The 18,465-nt window shown below is 42.9% G+C and overlaps 1 protein-coding gene across 3 annotated transcripts in view; it reads left to right on the forward strand.

The window, feature by feature from the left end:
• BABAM2 (BRISC and BRCA1 A complex member 2) overlaps positions 1-18,465 on the forward strand; it is a 331,069-nt gene that overhangs the window by 641 nt on the left and 311,963 nt on the right. For all 3 annotated transcript variants that reach the window (XM_045011497.1, XM_045011498.1, XM_045011496.1), the window contains exon 2: positions 2,998-3,159. In XM_045011497.1, the coding sequence (XP_044867432.1) occupies positions 3,032-3,159 (128 nt within the window). In that variant the 5' untranslated portion in view covers positions 2,998-3,031. The remainder of the gene's footprint in view (positions 1-2,997; positions 3,160-18,465) is intronic.

Genomic DNA, 18,465 nt, shown 5'->3' on the forward strand with positions numbered 1-18,465 from the left:
GTCTTGCTGTTATGTGTATTGCAGTGTCACCTAGGAGACCCAGACATTTACCAGAATCCCACTGTGCTAGGTGCTGTACAAACACTGAGTGAAAAAATAATCCCTGCCTCAAAGAGTTTACACTCTAATCTGCAGCCTTGCTCAAAGCAATTCTATTAGATTTATGTATTGTCCCCTGTGTAAGTGACAGGTTCCAGCATCCATCCTGATAAGAAAACAGATTGCTGCTACAGTGCTCTGTTAAAATAGGAGTTGTGAAGCAATATCCTGATCCACGTGGCTTTGTCGCAGATCAGGATGGAGCATTGAATGTGCAAGACTTGTTATCGCTACACTCCCCCCACACATGTTAAAGTTCCAACCTGCCTGTGCCCCATTTTATGTTTATTAGTATCATTCTCAGGCTTTGAACAGATCATCAATGCAACTCTTATTTAGGAAACTCTGGTATAGAATCAGGGATTAGATGGAAAGGATCCTTTAAGTAATTTCAAATCCATTCCCTCTGCCAGTTTAGAATTGTTTCCTCCAGTATATTCTTTACTGCTTTCATATGGATTAATTTATGTAATAGCCATAATGCTGCCATCCAGGTTGAAGGGAAGGGCATAGCCTATATTAGGATCCCTCATGCTGTCTGAAGCAGTTCCCACTCATAATTTCCTCAGATCTAGAGGGTCATTGTTAAGAGTAAAAAGCATATGTTAGTTTTACTTGTGTTATTATTTATTAAAACTGCAAGGACTAAAAGAAGTTAATTTACTTTTTTTATTTGTGCTTTTTGTTTTCTTTTTTCAATTATTTTGTTTTAGGTAGTGAAACTTGACTGGCTACTTTTGCTCTCTGGTCACTTTCATTTCACTTTGGCTAACTCAGTACTGTTGTGTTTTGTTTCCAGTACTGAGAAGAAGGATTAAATTGAGGGAAAACATTTCAGTATGAATTAAAATGTTAAAAAAATTCTGATAGATTGTTAACATGTTGTATTTTGTAAAACCTCTGTTTACAAATTTTGAATGTTATTTGTAAATTTAGTTGATAGTATCTCTTTAAGCATTGTGTGATGTTGATAAAGAGAGCAATAACTCACTTGTGTAGTATCAGAGGGGTAGCTGTGTTAGTCTTAAAGGTCCCAGAGGACTCTGTTGCTTTTCACTTGTGTAGTGTGGAAGTAAATATGGGTATAAAATAAATGATGTGCTGTACCTCATAATCAGAGATGGATGAGGAGAATGAATAGGCTCTGTTAACCCTTTATTCTGACAGTATCCTTGTGTGTTGTGAATCAAAGATAAAGGGCCTGATCCTGCAAGGTTCAGCTTCAAGTGACTGAAGATTCTGTCGAATCAGAAAAAAGATAACCATATAATACAAAGTCAAAACTGAACTCACTTCCTTTTTTATGCAGAAAGGTGAAAGGGTCACGCCCCTCATATTGTACAGGAAATTGGTGAAAACTACTATCTTTCTCAACACTTACGTCCGGGTGTTCCTATGTGTCTTTCAAAGAGGCTATGGGGATGTAGTCCATGACAATCCATCCATGCTGAGCTGAAAACAATCACAGATATTTGTTGCTGTGCCTTCTGGAAATGCCATGAACAATAGCCTACTGGCAACCTTATGATTTTCAGTTGAGATAATTATGTAAGATAGACACTAATGTAATTGTCTCTTGGTTGCCATAAAGTGCTAGGCCTTTGCTTGAATATAATGTTTAAAAAGTGCTAATTTAGGCTGTTTCTTGAAGATTTATATTTTCATGTGAATGACTTTCATAAAAACTAAATTTTTAAATCAGATACTTCACACTGCTACCCATTACAGGGAGTTATCAATTTGTAGGAAATAGCCATTAGTCGCCTACTAATGTTTGTAATTGGGATTTGATTCAAGTTAAAACAAGAGAAAAACATGATATTGTGAAGGTTTTACTGCAGGGAACTAATTATTCTCTTTATGGAACACTTGATAGTAGCCACAGTCCATACACAGCATTATTGTTGTCTTTGTCTTGTTCTCTGGAAGAAACATATCATAGTAACAGCAGTTACAAGCAGCAGCGTTGATAAGAGAAGGAAAAATAGCATAAATGAAAGTGGAGAGAAGGGTGAAATTTCAAATCCCCCAGATTTTAGGCTTATTCTGTGTGTATTTGGTTTCTGGAGATGCTTTTGTATATGTGAACTCTACTGCAAATTTTACCCGTATGTCTTTGCACCTCAGTTTCCCCATCTTTAAAATGGGAATAGTGATACCTTTGTAAAAGTGCAATGAGATCTTTGGATGATAAACATTATATTATTTGTTACTAATAAGTAAATCTGATATGTTCAGTGAAGTCTTTCCAAATAGGTATTTAGTGAAGAAATAGAATTGCAGAAGTGATGCCAGTCCTGGTTGTACCAGCTGTAGTAGTGAAATTAATCTATTTTCTGATGTTTTGTTCTCATTAGAAATTACACGTGAAGATATACCTAGCAGGCCACATCGATCCCATTGAAGTTAATAACAAAATTCCCATTGACTTCAATGGAGCCAGGATTTGTCACTTATGGATTTTTAATTTGCAAGGGCTGTAAGCATTGCTATGTTTTTAGGAGTCAGGCTGGTCCATTTCAGTTGATTTCGCGTACTGATAGGGATTGGATCTCTAGTAAAAGCAGAGAGCCAGGAAACGTTCAATTATTTTGTTTAGATTCAATGAGTAGCCTTCCTGATCTGACCACTTGCCCATGATTATTGAGTTAGGAGGAGAGAACTGCCTTATACTCTGCTCATTTCTCTTATAAACCTGTATGTACTTCAGTCTGTTTATAATTACAGAACATTCCTGAATGTTCGAGTTCATCACTGTGTTAGAATAATAGTTACCTAACACACCAAATTTATTGCTTTAAAAAAAAAAAACAACCTTTGGTATCCCAGTGCTTCCTTTGAGTTACTTACATGGCATGGGAATTTGCACCAGGTAATTTCTTGATTTTCTCCATGCAGAGCTCAGTACAGCAGGAAAGAAGGACAAGTTAAAATGTCTCCTGAAGTTGCTTTGAACAGAATTTCACCGGCACTCTCTCCTTTCATTTCCAATGTGGTCAGAAATGGAAAAGTAGGATTGGATGCTACTAACTGTCTAAGAATTACAGACCTGAAATCAGGGTAAGTATTTGAATAATGTATTTGAGAAGAATGCCATATGTTTTTATTTAGAGTGCTGATTTTACTGTATTTTAATTTATATGGGACGGAGAGATTTACTAGATTTCTTTTGTCCTCCACTACCATTCTTTAGTATTTGTGACTTCATCTGTTGTGCTATTGGCAATAGCTTTCTTTCTAAAACATTTTCATCTTGATAATATGATCCTTAAGCAGTAAACCCAGAGCTGTGAAGATTGTGTCATTTGCTTGCTTTCTCACTTTAACCCGGATATTGTCTGCTCTAGGTTAAGATAAACTTGAATAGCCTTTCTTCTGGCTATGAATATGACATCTCTATGCTGTAAAGGAGGAAGAATAGCTCTTCCTTCCTGACTGACCTCTTGAGGGAAATCAGTAAGATATATTCGTAATATGTGCTAGTTATCAGCAGGGCCATCCATTTGCGTAGGGTTTACTAAATTACTAGATTCATATTTGCTTTTAATTTTTATTATTATGTCTACTGGGGAAACTCTAGAGGTTCCATGTACATGGCATTTTAGTGAGATAGTAAAGATGCAATCTCTGCCCCGAGGAGTTTACAACCTAGGTTAAATGTGACTTACGCAACAATTGACATTAGGCAAAGGGGAATGAGGGAGAGAAGTACACAAAACCAAATGATGGTTACTTGACTTTGCAAGGTACATTATATGTGCAGCATGATACTAAGATGTGTTTTTTCTGGCTGATTTTTTTTTTCCTAAAAGAAAAATGATTTTTTAAATTCTTTATTTCTCTAAATGTTCTTTTTGGTGAGTTTCTCCTTTTAGGTAGGATTATTTATATTGTATAGTTATACACAGTACCTAGTGTATATGCACAGGAATCTAGGGCTTGAAAGAAGTAGCCCCAAAGAGTGGGTCTATGTCCCACTGCATGATGAATGAGTCTAGGTTCTGCCATATACCAGGGCTAGTACTTATGTCCTAATATTTTCTTGTTCCAGGGCCCAGCTATGTCTTGATACTTGCTGGTTGCGCCTCATATTCAAGCTTGTATCTAGGCTCTTGCTGAGACTGAATTGGATTAATTCAAGATTCTGTGTTTTACATGAAAAATCTCTATTAGCCCTACTTTTGGAAAAAACTGGTAGTGTGAAAAAACATCAGGATTTAATAGCTATTGCATTAGCTCTTTAGGGATGTTAATTACCCGTAATAATTCCTCTTGCCCCTCACATATGTTAGCTGCTCATGTTTTTAATATATGTAAAGCTTGTGGGCTTTCAGCAAGGTTGCTGATTTTGTTATAGTTTACTTATGGGGTATAATAATATGTTATCAATAGAGCACTGTGAGAGTTTGCAAGGCGCTTCAGAAATGTAGAACAGACATTCTTTCTTCCCTTATGATCTAACAATAGATATAATGGGATACAATTACAAGTACCGAATGGCGTGGAGGCATCTTGAGTGATGAGATGAAAGTTTGAAGACTTTTGTAAAAGTAGAGGGATTTGGAGGAGGAGAGGGAGAACACATAGTGTCTAGAGGAAATGGAAGGCTGTTCCAAATATAGGTGGTGACATGAACAAAAGGAGCCATTAGGAGGGAGGACTGGGCACAAATAGGAGGAAAAGGAAAGAAGAGCTGTAGGTGGGACAAGGACCCTGCTTTTGCACCCTTTGAAGTCAGTCACAAAACTTCCATTTTGTGATTTCACTGGTGCTGGATCAGGCCTAACGTTAAAGTGAGTGTTGAAAGTGAGGAAGAGCCATTTGAACCTGATGCTTGAATGTTTGGAAATGACCAACTGAACAGAATTTTTTGAAGTCTCTGTGGAGTAAATATTTCTAGTTTTCCTGTAAATGTAGTAATTTCAAAAATCAAAAGTTAAATTTAAAAAAAGAGAGATCATAACTTTTTGGGAATACGAACAAAGCTGTAGGCACATGATGTCTCTGCCAAGCACTGCTAAGGGTTTGTTTATTACAGGGCACGTAAGAATTTGTAAAAAAACCCCTACCCTCTGCATAGATTGACAATATTAAAAGAACATCAAAACATGCTACAGAAAATCAAAGTTCTGTGACCCTAAAATTTTGACAAGTGGCCATTTCAGTAACTATGAGCATAGATAATATGCTCCTTTTCCACAGTGTTTCAGGGATCTGCTTGGGTAATCAGATTGTTTATCTAAAATCTGTGGATTGCACGTGACCAAAATGTGAATGAATTCTTATCTTTTTACTAGCCATCCAGTTATTATGTTACAAGTTTTTATAAATTAGGGTTAACAATGTTCTGCATTGGATCATAGTGGTAGAGTTTTGAATACTTGTAGCATTTACAAGAGAGTGCATATTTTTAGTGCAAGTTATGGCATAGTTATAAAACTAACTGAGATTATCATCAGCATTTTGGAACTGTGGGTTCCTCCTTCCATTCAAGTCAGTGGAAGAATTCCCATTGACTTGAAAGGTGCAGGATCAAGCTCTAAGTTTCTATCCTATCGTTTCAATCAGTTTTGAATTATAAATGATCAGCAAGATTAAAAAGTGTTTTTAATCATTGTGCTATTTTGAAGTCAAACCATGTGTTAGATGTTTTCAGTAAAGAACATATTTACCGTTTACTTTTCCAAATTTACTGTCTAGGTTCATGGTAGAGTTAAGGTTTCTCCATGTTTTGCAAACTTCAGTAAAGAACTGATGTGCAGCTAAGCAATATGATTCAGCAGATAAAATATAATGGTATGTTAATTCGTGCTGCTTGGGAGTGTGGGAGGAGAGTGTCATGGTAAGGAAATCCCTTTTTTTTCTGCAGTCCTTGTGTGTATATGTGTTTTTATTATAATTTCTTATAGTTGCATAATTCAAAGTGTGTTACAAATGAAGAGACATACTATCTTTAGCATGAGCCTAACACCTTTACTTATGTGAGTAGGGCCTTCAGGATTTGGCCCTATAGGGACTTTGTTGAAATGCAGACATCTTTAGAGTGGATTGTGGCAATTATTTAACAGTGGTCAGAAACACTGCATAACAAGAAGAGAGAAATAATACTGTATTCCAAATGAAATAGCAGGAAGAATTTAGGTAGGAAGTGCATACTTACCCAAATCAGAATTTTGCACTCTCTTCCTTGTCCTTGTGAAAAGTGCTATGGACTCCTCAGTGAACAAAATTAGGTCCTTGATACTATTACACATCTGAAAGATGTCACTTTGAACAGCATCAGTTTTGGTGTTAAAAAGACACTATCAGGCATCTCTAGTGGTATTAATAAAAGCCCTACTCTTCAAAAAGTGTTTGAATGAATCAACACACTTCACACTTTGATGAGTTATCAGTTCATTACTGACCCAGAGAAGAGTTCCTCCTGGTGCATCAACATCACATCCTGCAGCACTGAATATTTTGGAGGTCTTTCTTCCATGTGCTGACTACTTCCTAACCTTGCTGTGTTTTAAAAATCTAATGATAGAACAATGAGGTGTGGCTGAAGGCATTTTTCATTGAGTTCAATATTTAAGTAGAGCAGAGAATGTGAATGGGGAAAGTCCATCATCAACCAGATTGATGTAGAAATGGAATGGTCTTCCATATGAAAGCCCCTCTTTGAAGCCTTATGTGTTGCTGGGATCCAATTATTTAAGAGGCTGCCATCTTTCCTATCTCATATTACAACAGTTGAGGTCTCTGGCCTCAAGCATTTGTGTTCCTGAGGTGGATGGAAAGACATTCTCAGTAGAGGGTCTTGGCCTGTGGAACTTGTTTTCCTTGACTGTACATCAGAGCCGAAGGTTGGTGAGCTTCAGATCATACTACAAGGCTTTTTATTTAGTCAATATTTTTATTATTTAATTTGTTTTGGTTAGTTAGAGGTCTTGGGCCAGGCGGAGTTTTAAGAGCAGAACTATATGGACTAGGTTTGAGCTCTGTATAATTTTCTTCTAAGTGCTACATAATCATATAAATAAAATATGGATGCTATACATATACAGTCTATTTTGTGTTTTCTGCAATGAGATTCAATGGAAAATTCTCCCCTTGTAATTCCTTGGTAGTAATCAGTTTTGGTATTTTGATGTTTCTACCTGTCCAAATCTCTCATTGATCCCTGGATCTCTGACATCACTCTTCCTTTACAGTCATTTAAATTTCTAAATAGGAACGTACATACAGCAGTGGTAAAAAAAATAATGATGTACTTTCTGGAGCAGATGCTGGCAACATGCAGGTTCTATATAGAGCTTTAGTAGGATGTTCATGAATTTGTTGTCCTGATTCCTGACCAACAATGTTACTTTATTTTCTGTTTTTAGCAAACAGACTGCGATGTGTTTTGATAGTTCCTTTTTCATATGGGTTTTTCCCTTTTTAATGTAAATGCATATTTACATTTTAAAGTTTTTCAGTATATCATTTTGGAATGTATTGTGAAATACTGAAATAATGACTCCCTTATTGCAATAGTGTTTTCCTTAACCCTTTAATCTCCAGGCATTGTATTAGTTGAAGTGAGAGGTTCTGCTTCAGATACTGGAGAAAAATTGCATTCCATCATTCACATACATTTTTTTAATCTGTATTTGATTGGTTTAGGATAAAGTCTGACAGGCCTGATGGCTTTTGTTGATGGACAGATACTATTATGAAAAATTGCTTGCGGCTCCAGCCCCACTGGGGGGCACTGAGGCTTGGGGTTTCAGGCCCATGGGGGGTGGTGATCTGGCACTCTCAGCTTCAGCCCCACTGCGGGTGCGCAAAGGCTCAGGGTTTCATCGTGTAGCAGAGTGAGCCAGAGCTCGAGGCTTCAGCCCCTCAGAGGCAGGGGTGCTGATCCTTGGGGCTTCAGCCCTGCAGGGAACAGCGAGGCAGTGCTCACGGCTTCAGCCCTGCAGGAGGAGGCAAGCTGGTGCTGGGGCTTCAGACCTGCAGATGGCGCCTAGGCTCCGGCTTCAGCTGCACATGCTCATTATAACAGGAAATTGCATCACTGTAGTGCTGTCCAGACTTCCTGTGCTGTGATCTCCCTGCATGCTGCACACTACATAAGTGGTTCTCAAACTTGGGTCGCCATTTGTTCAGGGAAAGCCCCTGGCGGTTTGTTTACCTGCCGTGTCCGCAGATTCAGCCGATCGTGGCTCCCACTGGCTGTGGTCCCCCACTCCAGGCCAATTGGGGCATCAGGAAGGGCCGCCAGAACGTCCCTCGGCCTGCGCCGCTTCCTGCAGCCCCCATTGGCCTGGAGCAGTGAACCGCGGCCAGTGGGAGCCGCGATCGGCCAAACCTGCAGACGCAGGAGGTAAACACAGCAGCCCGGCCCCCCAGGGGCTTTCCCTGAACAAGCGGCGGCTCAATTTGAGAATCACTGCACTATAGGCTGTGTACTGTTCATAAGTTGCATTTGAATAGTTTTAGCTTTAAGGGTTGACCCTAAGCTAATTTTGTGGGTGACAATGACATCCTCAAACTGTAAAAAATGCAAGTATGAAGAAGAAAACTGAAGTTTTCAGCCAGAATGGGAGGAAGATTTTACATTCACTAGTAAAAGTGGCAAACCCCCTATGCCTAATCTGCAATGCATCACTCTCACTATAAAGCGAGCTACTTGAAACATCACTACAAAACGACTCATAATAACTTTTCAGCTAAGTACCATCCTGGATCAGAATTAACAAAAAACAAGCTAACCACGTTAAAATTATGCCTCAACAGACACTACTTTCTGCATTCAGTAAGGAAGCTGACACAGTGACTGAAACTAGTTTTGTTATGGCATGGAATATCGCTCGTGCTAAACAGCCATATTGTGATGGAGAATTTGTTAAGAAGACTATTGCAGAAGTGGTTGCCATTTTAGATCCAAGTAACACAAAACTTCAGTGACTAAGGGCTTGGCTACACTTACAAGTTGCAGCGCTGGGAGTTACAGCGCTGGTCATGCAGCTGTGTAGGGCCAGCGCTGGAGTGTGGCCACACTGACAGCTACCAGCGCTGCAGTGTGGCCACACTTGCAGCACTTTCCAGTGCTGTATTGAGAGGTGCATTGTGGGCAGCTATCCCACAGAGCACCTCGTCCCGTTTTGGCGCCGTTTTGGCGCTGAGTATTGTGGGAAGGGGAAGGAAGTGTGTGGGTCATTCCGCTTCCTGTTCCAACGCCCCGTGGTGCATCGCTTCACATCCCAGCATTCTGTCTTTCCGGCAACGTTTGGCGCCATTGTGAGTGTCTTTCTGTTTTACTCTGTGTGTGAATCGCGATTTCTGTGGGAAATGGAGACCGCGCTGCTGAGGACTGTGCTGATGAGTGTCGCCAGCACAACACGTTTGGCAGTCGAGCTATTCCTTCAGCTCCAAAGTGACAGTGAGGAGTCCGACGATGATATCGATATGGATTTGCCTGCCGCGTGTGACACTACAGTGCTTGTGGCATTCACGGAAATGCTCAGCACTGTTGAACGCCGCTTTTGGGCTCGGGAAACAAGCACTGACTGATGGGATCACATCGTCATGGAAGTCTGGGATGACGAGCAGTGGCTACAGAACTTTCGTATGAGAAAAGCCACTTTCATGGGACTGTGTGCTGAGCTTGCCCCCACTCTGCGGCGCAAGGACACGAGATTGAGAGCTGCCCTGACGGTGGAAAAGCGGGTGGCTATTGCAGTCTGGAAGCTGGCAACTCCAGACAGCTACCGGTCGGTCGGGAACCAGTTTGGAGTGGGAAAGTCGACCGTTGGAATCGTGTTGATGCAAGTTTGCAAGGCAATTAATTGCATCCTGCTAAGAAAGACCGTGACTCTGGGGAACGTGCAGGACATTGTGGATGGCTTTGCACAAATGGGTTTCCCTAACTGTGGAGGGGCGATAGATGGGACGCATATTCCTATTCTGCCCCCCCCCCTGGCATCAGAGTACGTTAATCGTAAGGGGTATTTCTCTATGGTTCTCCAGGCGCTTGTGGATCACCGTGGGCGTTTCATTGACATTTACACAGGCTGGCCTGGAAAGGTGCATGATGCACGCATCTTTCGGAACAGTGGCCTGTTCAGGAAGATGCAGGCAGGGACTTTTTTCCCAGACAGGAAGATCACAGTAGGGGATGTCGAAATGCCCATTGTGATCCTTGGAGACCCCGCTTACCTGTTACTGCCTTGGCTCATGAAACCCTATACAGGGAAGCTTGACAGGAGCAAGGACCGGTTCAACTACAGGCTGAGCCGGTGCCGAATGACTGTGGAGTGTGCTTTTGGCCGTTTAAAAGCGCGCTGGAGATCCTTGTATGGGAAGCTAGACTTGGGGGAAAGCAGCATCCCCGCGGTTATATGCGCTTGCTGTACCCTCCATAATATTTGTGAAGGGAAGGGTGAAACATTCAGTCAGGCATGGACCACCGAGGTTCAAGTCCTGGAGGCTGAATATGCACAGCCAGAGAGCAGGGCAAATAGAGAGGCCCAGCACAGGGCTTCAAGGATTAGGGATGCCTTGAGGGAAGAATTTGAGGCTGAAAGCCAACAGTAATGTTTGCTGCCTTGCATGGGAGTGAAGTGCACTGTTTACACTGTTATTCTATTATCCCTAAAATGATTTGCAGTGCCTGTTTCTTTACTGGGCTAAGGTATCTTTCACTATCTGCTATAATAAAGACTGTTTTCAAAGCCAAGAATTGTTTTATTGAAAAGAAAAAAACTTCCTTGACAGACAGACAGACAGACACACAACATTTCATGAACACAAGAGGGCAGGGGTGTGGGTTGGTGAACTGCACAGTCACAAGTTTGCATACGTCCTGTCTGGAGTGCTGTGCAATGAATCCTGCACTTCAGGGTGCATAAACTGCATGGTGATGCGGGTTGAGTGCAGAGGGTAAGGGTTGTAGTTATCAGGGCTGGTTGGTGAACGTACAGGTGTTGGAGGCAGCTGGTGGTGGTAAGAACCTGGATGCTGGGGAAGGGGGGGTTTGAACTGACATTGGTGCACAAGGCAAAAAGCTTTGGGACGGGGGTGGGGTGGGGGAGTAGCACGGTAGTGCTCTGCTTGCATGGCAACGAGTGACTCGATAGAGTCCGCTTGGCGCGACAGGATGCTTAGCAGCTTCTCTGTGCTTTTCCTCTTGGCCACTGCATTTCTCTTGCGGATCCTGCTTTCCTTTTCTCTCCACTCCTGCAAGTTTTTACTCTCTCTAGCAGAGTGAGCAATAACAGTTCTCAGCATGTCTTCCTTGCTCTTTCGGGGATTTTTTCTCAAATTCTGCAGCTTCTGTGCTGTGGTACATCTGGTCAGTCCAGCAGTCAAGGTCACTTTAGAAAGGCAGAATTGACAACATTTAACAGGGAAGCATTGTGTTAATTATCTCCAGACTGAAATTCCCACACACTGAAGGAGTTCTTAGTCCTCACTTTAGCATTCTTTTACCACACACATAACACAGCAGAAGCCACGAAATGGTGAGTGAGGGGTGCTTATAGAGGGAGAAGTGGGGCTTGAGTGATAGAGGGGTGCTGGTTGCTTCGGGTAAGCTGCAGTGATAGAGGGGTTGAGTGAAGATGCAGCTGCAGGGGTGATCTTCACTATCTCCCTATCTCTATCACTAGCTTCACTAAAGAGTCTCCCAACATTTTTCACAGGAGTTAATCCTGGAAGATATCTCCTTGCTGCGAGTCACTAGGGAACAGCGGGAGGCTCTTCTACAGCAATGTGGATTCTGCCCTGGACCCTATGCGGGTTGCCTGTGTTCAGCAATGGTCCCCCCACCCCTCGTGGCACAGTGGCGCGGACGCGTTAGCCTGACTGGGACAAGGACAACAGTGGCTCTCCCTATAAACCTGCGCAGGCATATTGCCCACGCTCTGGCTGAAACTTTTGCTGAGATTACTGCAGCCGATTACCGCGATGTGATAGACCACATCAATGGGCTATTCCACATCTAGGCTGGCATGCATACAGCCCTAACCCCCCTTCCTCTCCAGAAACATTTCCACCCAAAAAATAAAAGCCGCTTACCGGTAACCCGCTGCTCTGCTTGTCCTTCTGCAACTGCTGGCTGCTGCGATTGGGTACTTTCCTCCTGGCTTGAGAAGAGCTCCTGGCTGCATGCCCACTCTGGGGTGTCTTCCCCCATCCCAGTAGCTTCACTCGCGTTTTCCTCCCACCCCCCCGCCGCCTCCGCCTCCTCCTCCTCCTCCTGTCCCCCACCCGGCTCAGAAGTGTCCATCGTGATCCTGGGATTGGCAGTGGGGTCACCCCCAAGTATCGTGTCCATCTCCCTGTAAAAACGGCAGGTCGTGGGGGCAGCTCCGGATCGGCGATTACCCTCGCGGGCTTTGTAATAGGCACTCCGCAGCTCTTTAACTTTAACCCTGCATTGTAGTGCGTCCCGATCATGGCCCCTATCCAGCATGGACCTTGATACCTGCTCAAAGATATCGTAATTCCTACGGCTGGAGCGCAGCTGGGACTGCACAGCTTCCTCCCCCCAAACACTAATGAGGTCCTGCAATTCGCCAGTGCTCCATGCTGGGGCTCGTTTGCCGCGTGGAGGCATGGTCACCTGTAAAGATTAACTGATTGCACTCCACACCTGGCTGCAGCAAACAGGAAGGAGATTTTTAAAATTCCCGGGGCATTTAAAGGGCGGGTCACCTGAGGGAAGAGCAGTAGAGTGCAAACTATTGAGCAGAGTGGCTGAACAGGAATTCTGGGATAACTCCTTATTCCCTGGAGGACAATTAAAGCGCTGGTGAGTGTCCACACCTGCTGAGCAGCGCTGGATCACCAGCGCTGCACTCCTTATACCCCAACCCGGACGGGTTTTCAGCCAGCGCTGCAACCAGGGAGTTGCAGCGCTGGTTGTGCCCTGCAAGTGTGGACGGGGTGTAATTGCAGCGCTGGAAAGCCTCCACCAGCGCTGCAACTTGTAAGTGTAGCCAAGCCCTAATACAGCAAATTCCAATTTTGCTCCACACTACAGAGAGGCAGATCTCCCAGATCAGTGCTGATATTGCAAGCAACCAGCAAAATGATCTAAAGAATTCTCTAGCATTCAGCCTAGCTGTCGATGAGTCCACAGATATACAAGATAAACCACAACTAGCGATATTTGTTCGCTATGTTTCCACAGATGTAATTGTGAAAGAATAAATGTTGGACCTAGTGGCGCTAAAAGAAACAATCTGCAGTGTTGACCTAAAGAACACGCTTGACAAAGCATTGATAAATGCGGATGTACCACTGGATAAACTTGTCAGTGTTGCAATGGATGGAGCACCTGCAATGGTGGGGAAAAAAGTAGGCCTTATTGGACTCTTGAAAAGCAATCCCAAATTTCTGGAGTTTCTCCCTGTTCATTGCATCATCCATTGTGAACATGTCATAGGCAGATACTTCAAGTATAAAAATGCTACAAAAATAGTCTTAGAAACTGTCAATTTCATCTGCTTGAATGGGAAGATTCATCAACAGTTCAAAAATTTCTTTGAAGAGCTGAATCTTGAAGACAAACCCAATGATGTCTCTTTCTACTGTATTTTGAGGTGGTTATCAACGAGCAATGTCTTAAATAGGTTTGTGGAACTGTTGGAACTTATCTTACAACTGAAAGATGAGCAATGGATGCAGGATCTGATGTTTTTCACTGATATTATGTAGCACCTGCAAACTCTCAACTTGGCACTTCCAGGGAAGGATAAGATTATTTCTGAATTTACTCAGTCTTCAGATTCCAGAACAAATTAAAGCTTTTGCAAAGAGACATAGTGTCAAGAGACTTCCACCACTTTCCCCATCTCAAGAGTAGGGTAAACACATTCCCTGAAATCAAAGAAGATGATCACAAACTGGAGGAATACAGAGGTAAATTACAAGGATTGCTTGATGACTTTCAGGCCAGGTTTGAAGACTGATCCTGCTTTACCTTTCTTGTAAACCCTTTCATGGTTGATGTGATCAATGATGGCTGTCCAATTCCCCAAACCGTGGTTTACAGAAACAGCTACTGTAGAAAAGGAACTATTGGAACTCCAGGAAGACCAGTCTCTAAAGACGATGCATAAATCATAGTCTACAATTGAATTCTGGAAGCAAGTTCCAGGAACGAAGTATCCTCAACTCAAAAAGACTAGTGTGCGACTTATTTCAATTATTGGCACAACATACTTTTGTGACTCACTGTACTCTGTGATGAAGTTTGCAAAATCAAAACATTGTGCAGTCCTTACAAATCAACATTTGACAGAGCTCCTCCTTACCACCTTGACAACGTATCAGCCAGTTTTCCAAAGACTTACAACCAGGATGGAGACCCACAAGGCCTTTAGCTCTAGCAGTAATTAACAGTGTTACAGTAAGTAGGATGTTAATATTTTAAAATGTGCATGTATAAAGGTTGCGCATGTCTTGCGGCTCTTGAACTTCTGAAGATTATCGTATGCAGCCCAGAGGGATGGTAAGTTTGGCCACTGCTACAAAATGTATATACGTAATGCAAGTAATAATCTTGAAAGAAAAAAGAGCATTTGTTTGCCTGCCTAAATGGGTGAGTAGGAAAAAAAATAAGTGTTTATAAGGTTTAAAAAGAAAATTAGAACTTTGAAATGAATTATGGTTAGTAACTGCCATTGCTGTGTTAGCCTGGGGTCTGTGGTTTAACAGCTTCATGAAAGACCTTACTTCTCTCTTTCTCAATTCACCTTAAACTTTGTCTTGCATGTTTTTGTGTTGATATCTTTAGTTTGGTAAAGTGAGAAACCTCCTCCTGTCTGACCTCACAAATGCTGAATATTGTTTCAGCCAGGTGTACACTTCAATAACAATGGGGGGGAAGCTATTTGTGAGGGTGTCAATTGGTCTGATGTTGTCTGGTTGAAGAGATTTTGACATGATATAGCACTAAATCTACCTGCTAAATGCACTTCCAGCTGATTGTTAGAGAGAGAAGACTTTTTATTTATTTTAGTTGTCCATACCTGGTTGACCCAGTCAACCTTTTTTAAAAAACAGACTTTTTATTAATATACTAGAGATTTCTGCCAGGAGCTTCTTACTATCAAAACTGCCTTCCTTTTTCTCTGCATAGGGAAGCATTGTGCAAAAAAAGTCTTGTCATAAAAGGCTTCCTTTCTGTGTAAAGGTGGTTGTTAAGGAGGCCATGAAAACCATAATAGTCAAAAGTCTGGTGCAGCTAAATATCTGATATGGGCAAGTGACATTTAATTACTTATTTTAACAAATGCAATTAAATACTTGCTGGATAAATTCCAGACATGGTAAGTGCACCCAAGATTTTTAACTGATTGGTTTATTTGACCAGAGACTGAAAAAGAAAGTTGGTCTTCTGCCCCAATTTCCTTGTAAACAGCACTGAGTGGAGAAGAAATGTATTTACGCAGAAGGACAGCTGTTTTGCTAAATTCCTCGTCTAAAGCTCTTTTCAGCCCATCATATTCCATGATGCACGTGGCTAAATTATGCGTTTTCCTGCAACTCAGATATGGGATTAAATGGCTGTTTTGTGGTGTTTTACAATGAAACTGAGGCAGAGGAGGCTGGCTCTTATTTTCAGTCTCAGGTCAGACACATTAGTCAATAGCTGCATTTAGAAGTTTTAAGTGCAGGTGAGATGAGATCAGCAGCTTGACCCTGAAGGACTGACTTTCATGTGCATGAACTGGATATAAGCAGGGAAGATCTTAAGTACAATTAGGGAGGTTATTTTATCTCTGTATTTGATGTGTTGGAGGCAGACAACGGAGAAGATTAGGTAGGCGATGTTTACAAAAGAAAAACAGCTACAACAAAGAGGTTCAGGAGTGATATTGGGACTGCTGTTAAGGTCAGATATACTAGTTATATTAAGAAGACAAAGGTATCCTAGTGAAATACAGTTGATCAAAACATGGAGGAAGTTGGGGAAATCTGAGTATTGTGAAACTATAAATAGAAACTCTAATAGAAATATAAAAACCTGTTTCTTTAAAATATTATTTTTTTCCCAAGATACTGATTTCTGTGGATTCCTAGGCCCTGTTGAAATTAATAACAAAACACCCATTATCTTCAGTGGGGCCAGAATTTTATCCGTACCCTTTCTTGGTTATGTGCATGCTACAGGACAGTGGCTCTCAATCTGTCTAGACTACTGTACCCCTTTCAGGAGTGTGATTTGTCTTGTGTACCCCCAAGTTTTTACTTCACTTAAAAAATACTTGCATTCAAAAGCAGACATAAAAATACAAAAGTGTCGCAGCACACTATTACTGAAAAATTGCTTACTTTCTCATTTTTTCCATAAAATTATAAAATAGATCAATTGGAATATAAATATTGTACTTACATTTCAGTGTATAAGTTTATACAGCAGTATAAACAAGTCATTGTATGATTTTTTTTTTTTGTACTGACTTGCTAGTGCGTTTTATGGAGCCTGATGTAAAACTAGGCAAATATCTAGATGAGCTGATGTACCCCCTGGACGACCTCTGCATGCCCCCAGGGGCATGCATACTCCTGTTTGAGAACCACTGCTGCAGGAGACCATATAGGAATTCCCAGAGCACTTACATTTTGAGCCTTTAAGGCAGCTATTGATGTGCCTTGCAGACACTGCAGTCAATTTACCTGTGCTGCTCCACTGCACTTCATGGTCAGTGCTTTATGGTTTGGTGGATGAGTTCACTCAGGAACATTTACACTCACCTTTATATAATAATAACTCCTAGTAACCCTGGATAACAGTTTCCAGCTTTGATTTCTCCCCCCTCACGCACACACACCAGGGGCACCGGAGCCTTTCCAAAAGTGGGGGGGACTGGAGGGCCCTGCCCCCTGAGGCCCCACCCTCCTGTCCCTCAAGGCCCTGCTCCCGGTCAAGCTGGAAGCTGGAGCAGGGCTGGGGAGCCCGCTCCCCCACCGGGGGTGGGGGGCAGCGAAAGCAACCCTCTGCCCATGGCCCTGCCCCGGGCTCCCTGCCCAGAGCAGGTGGAGAAACCCAGGGTCCCCACAGCTGTCCGCTTGGTTCTCCCCAACCCGGCTCCGGCTGGCAGGAGGACCTTGGAGCCGCAGCCCAGCCATGGTAAGAGCTGCGCAGGCAGCTGTGTGGAGCCATGGCAGACCCTCCACCTGTCCGCGGTGTAGGGGTCCCAAGCAGCCCCAGGCCCGTGTCCCCACCCCTGGGCTCCCCACCCAGGGTGGGTGGAGGGTCTGCCTGTGTGGCTCTTACTATGGCTGGACTGCGGCTCTGAGCCTCCTGCTGGAGCTGGGTCAGGGAGAGCTGCACGGGCAGCTGTGGTGAGTCGGCGTGGAGTCATGGATCGTCCACATCCACCTGCTCTGGGCCAGGCGGGAAGCCATGGGGAGCGGGGACCCAGGCTGGGAGGTGCTCTCTCAGCCCCCCGCCTCCCTCCCACATCACAGGCAGGTGGAGGGTCTGCACGTGTAGCTCCCACACCTGCCTGGGCTCCATGCTGATCTGGCTGAGAGGTGGGACTGAGGGGGGCAGAGGAGGGGAAGGAGGCAAGGTCCGCCCTGGCAAAAAGTGGGAGGGCTATGGCCCTTTGTCCCCCCCTTGTTCCAACACCACTGACACACACTTCTCCTTGTCCTCTTAGGGTACTCCTGTGGCCAACCTCTCAAATAAACCTCAGCATTTAAAATCTGTGAAGCACTGGCATAAACTTTGTTGAGGCGTCCTCTAACAATTAACATCTCCAGGGGCATTGTGCCTTCCATTTGCCTGTGTTGGCAATTTAACTTTGACTATTGCATTGTTAAGTTTCCCATATTCCCTTTCACCCCAAACGCATCAAGATTCAAGTATGGTTGCTTTGGAAAGGAACTAGATTTGGGTTAGTCCCATATGAACACGGTATGCCTGCTAGGGTGAAGACATTGATGCACGGGGATTTTTGAATCCTGTTCCCTACTGAGCCTTTGCTCGAATGTGGCCTTGTTTATGATAAATACACTTTGCTGCCTTCATGGTTGTTTCTTTTTCAGTGTTGTATTGATACAGAAGGAGGGGAAAGGACCATTTCTGGCTGGGGTGCAGTCTGTTCTCAGATGCTGTTTCCCATCATGTCCCGGCAAGAGTGCCTAAAAGCTCTCCTGGCTTGCTCTGGAAATTCACATAACCATGATCTGTGATTAGTCAAAAATGCCTTGAATTTGTGAGGAGTCTGACAATTTTATATATAATTGTCAGTGGCCCATGTACTTCTTGTGGTCGTGAAGTTCACCATGGAATTCACCCCTTGATACAAAATTGCATTCCAGAATCTAAGGGCTGGTCTGTGTTAAAAAAGTTGTACTAGTTTAAGTAAATCAATT

This window comes from Mauremys mutica, chromosome 3 (genome assembly GCF_020497125.1).
Source record: "Mauremys mutica isolate MM-2020 ecotype Southern chromosome 3, ASM2049712v1, whole genome shotgun sequence".
Taxonomy (NCBI): Eukaryota; Metazoa; Chordata; order Testudines; family Geoemydidae; genus Mauremys; species Mauremys mutica.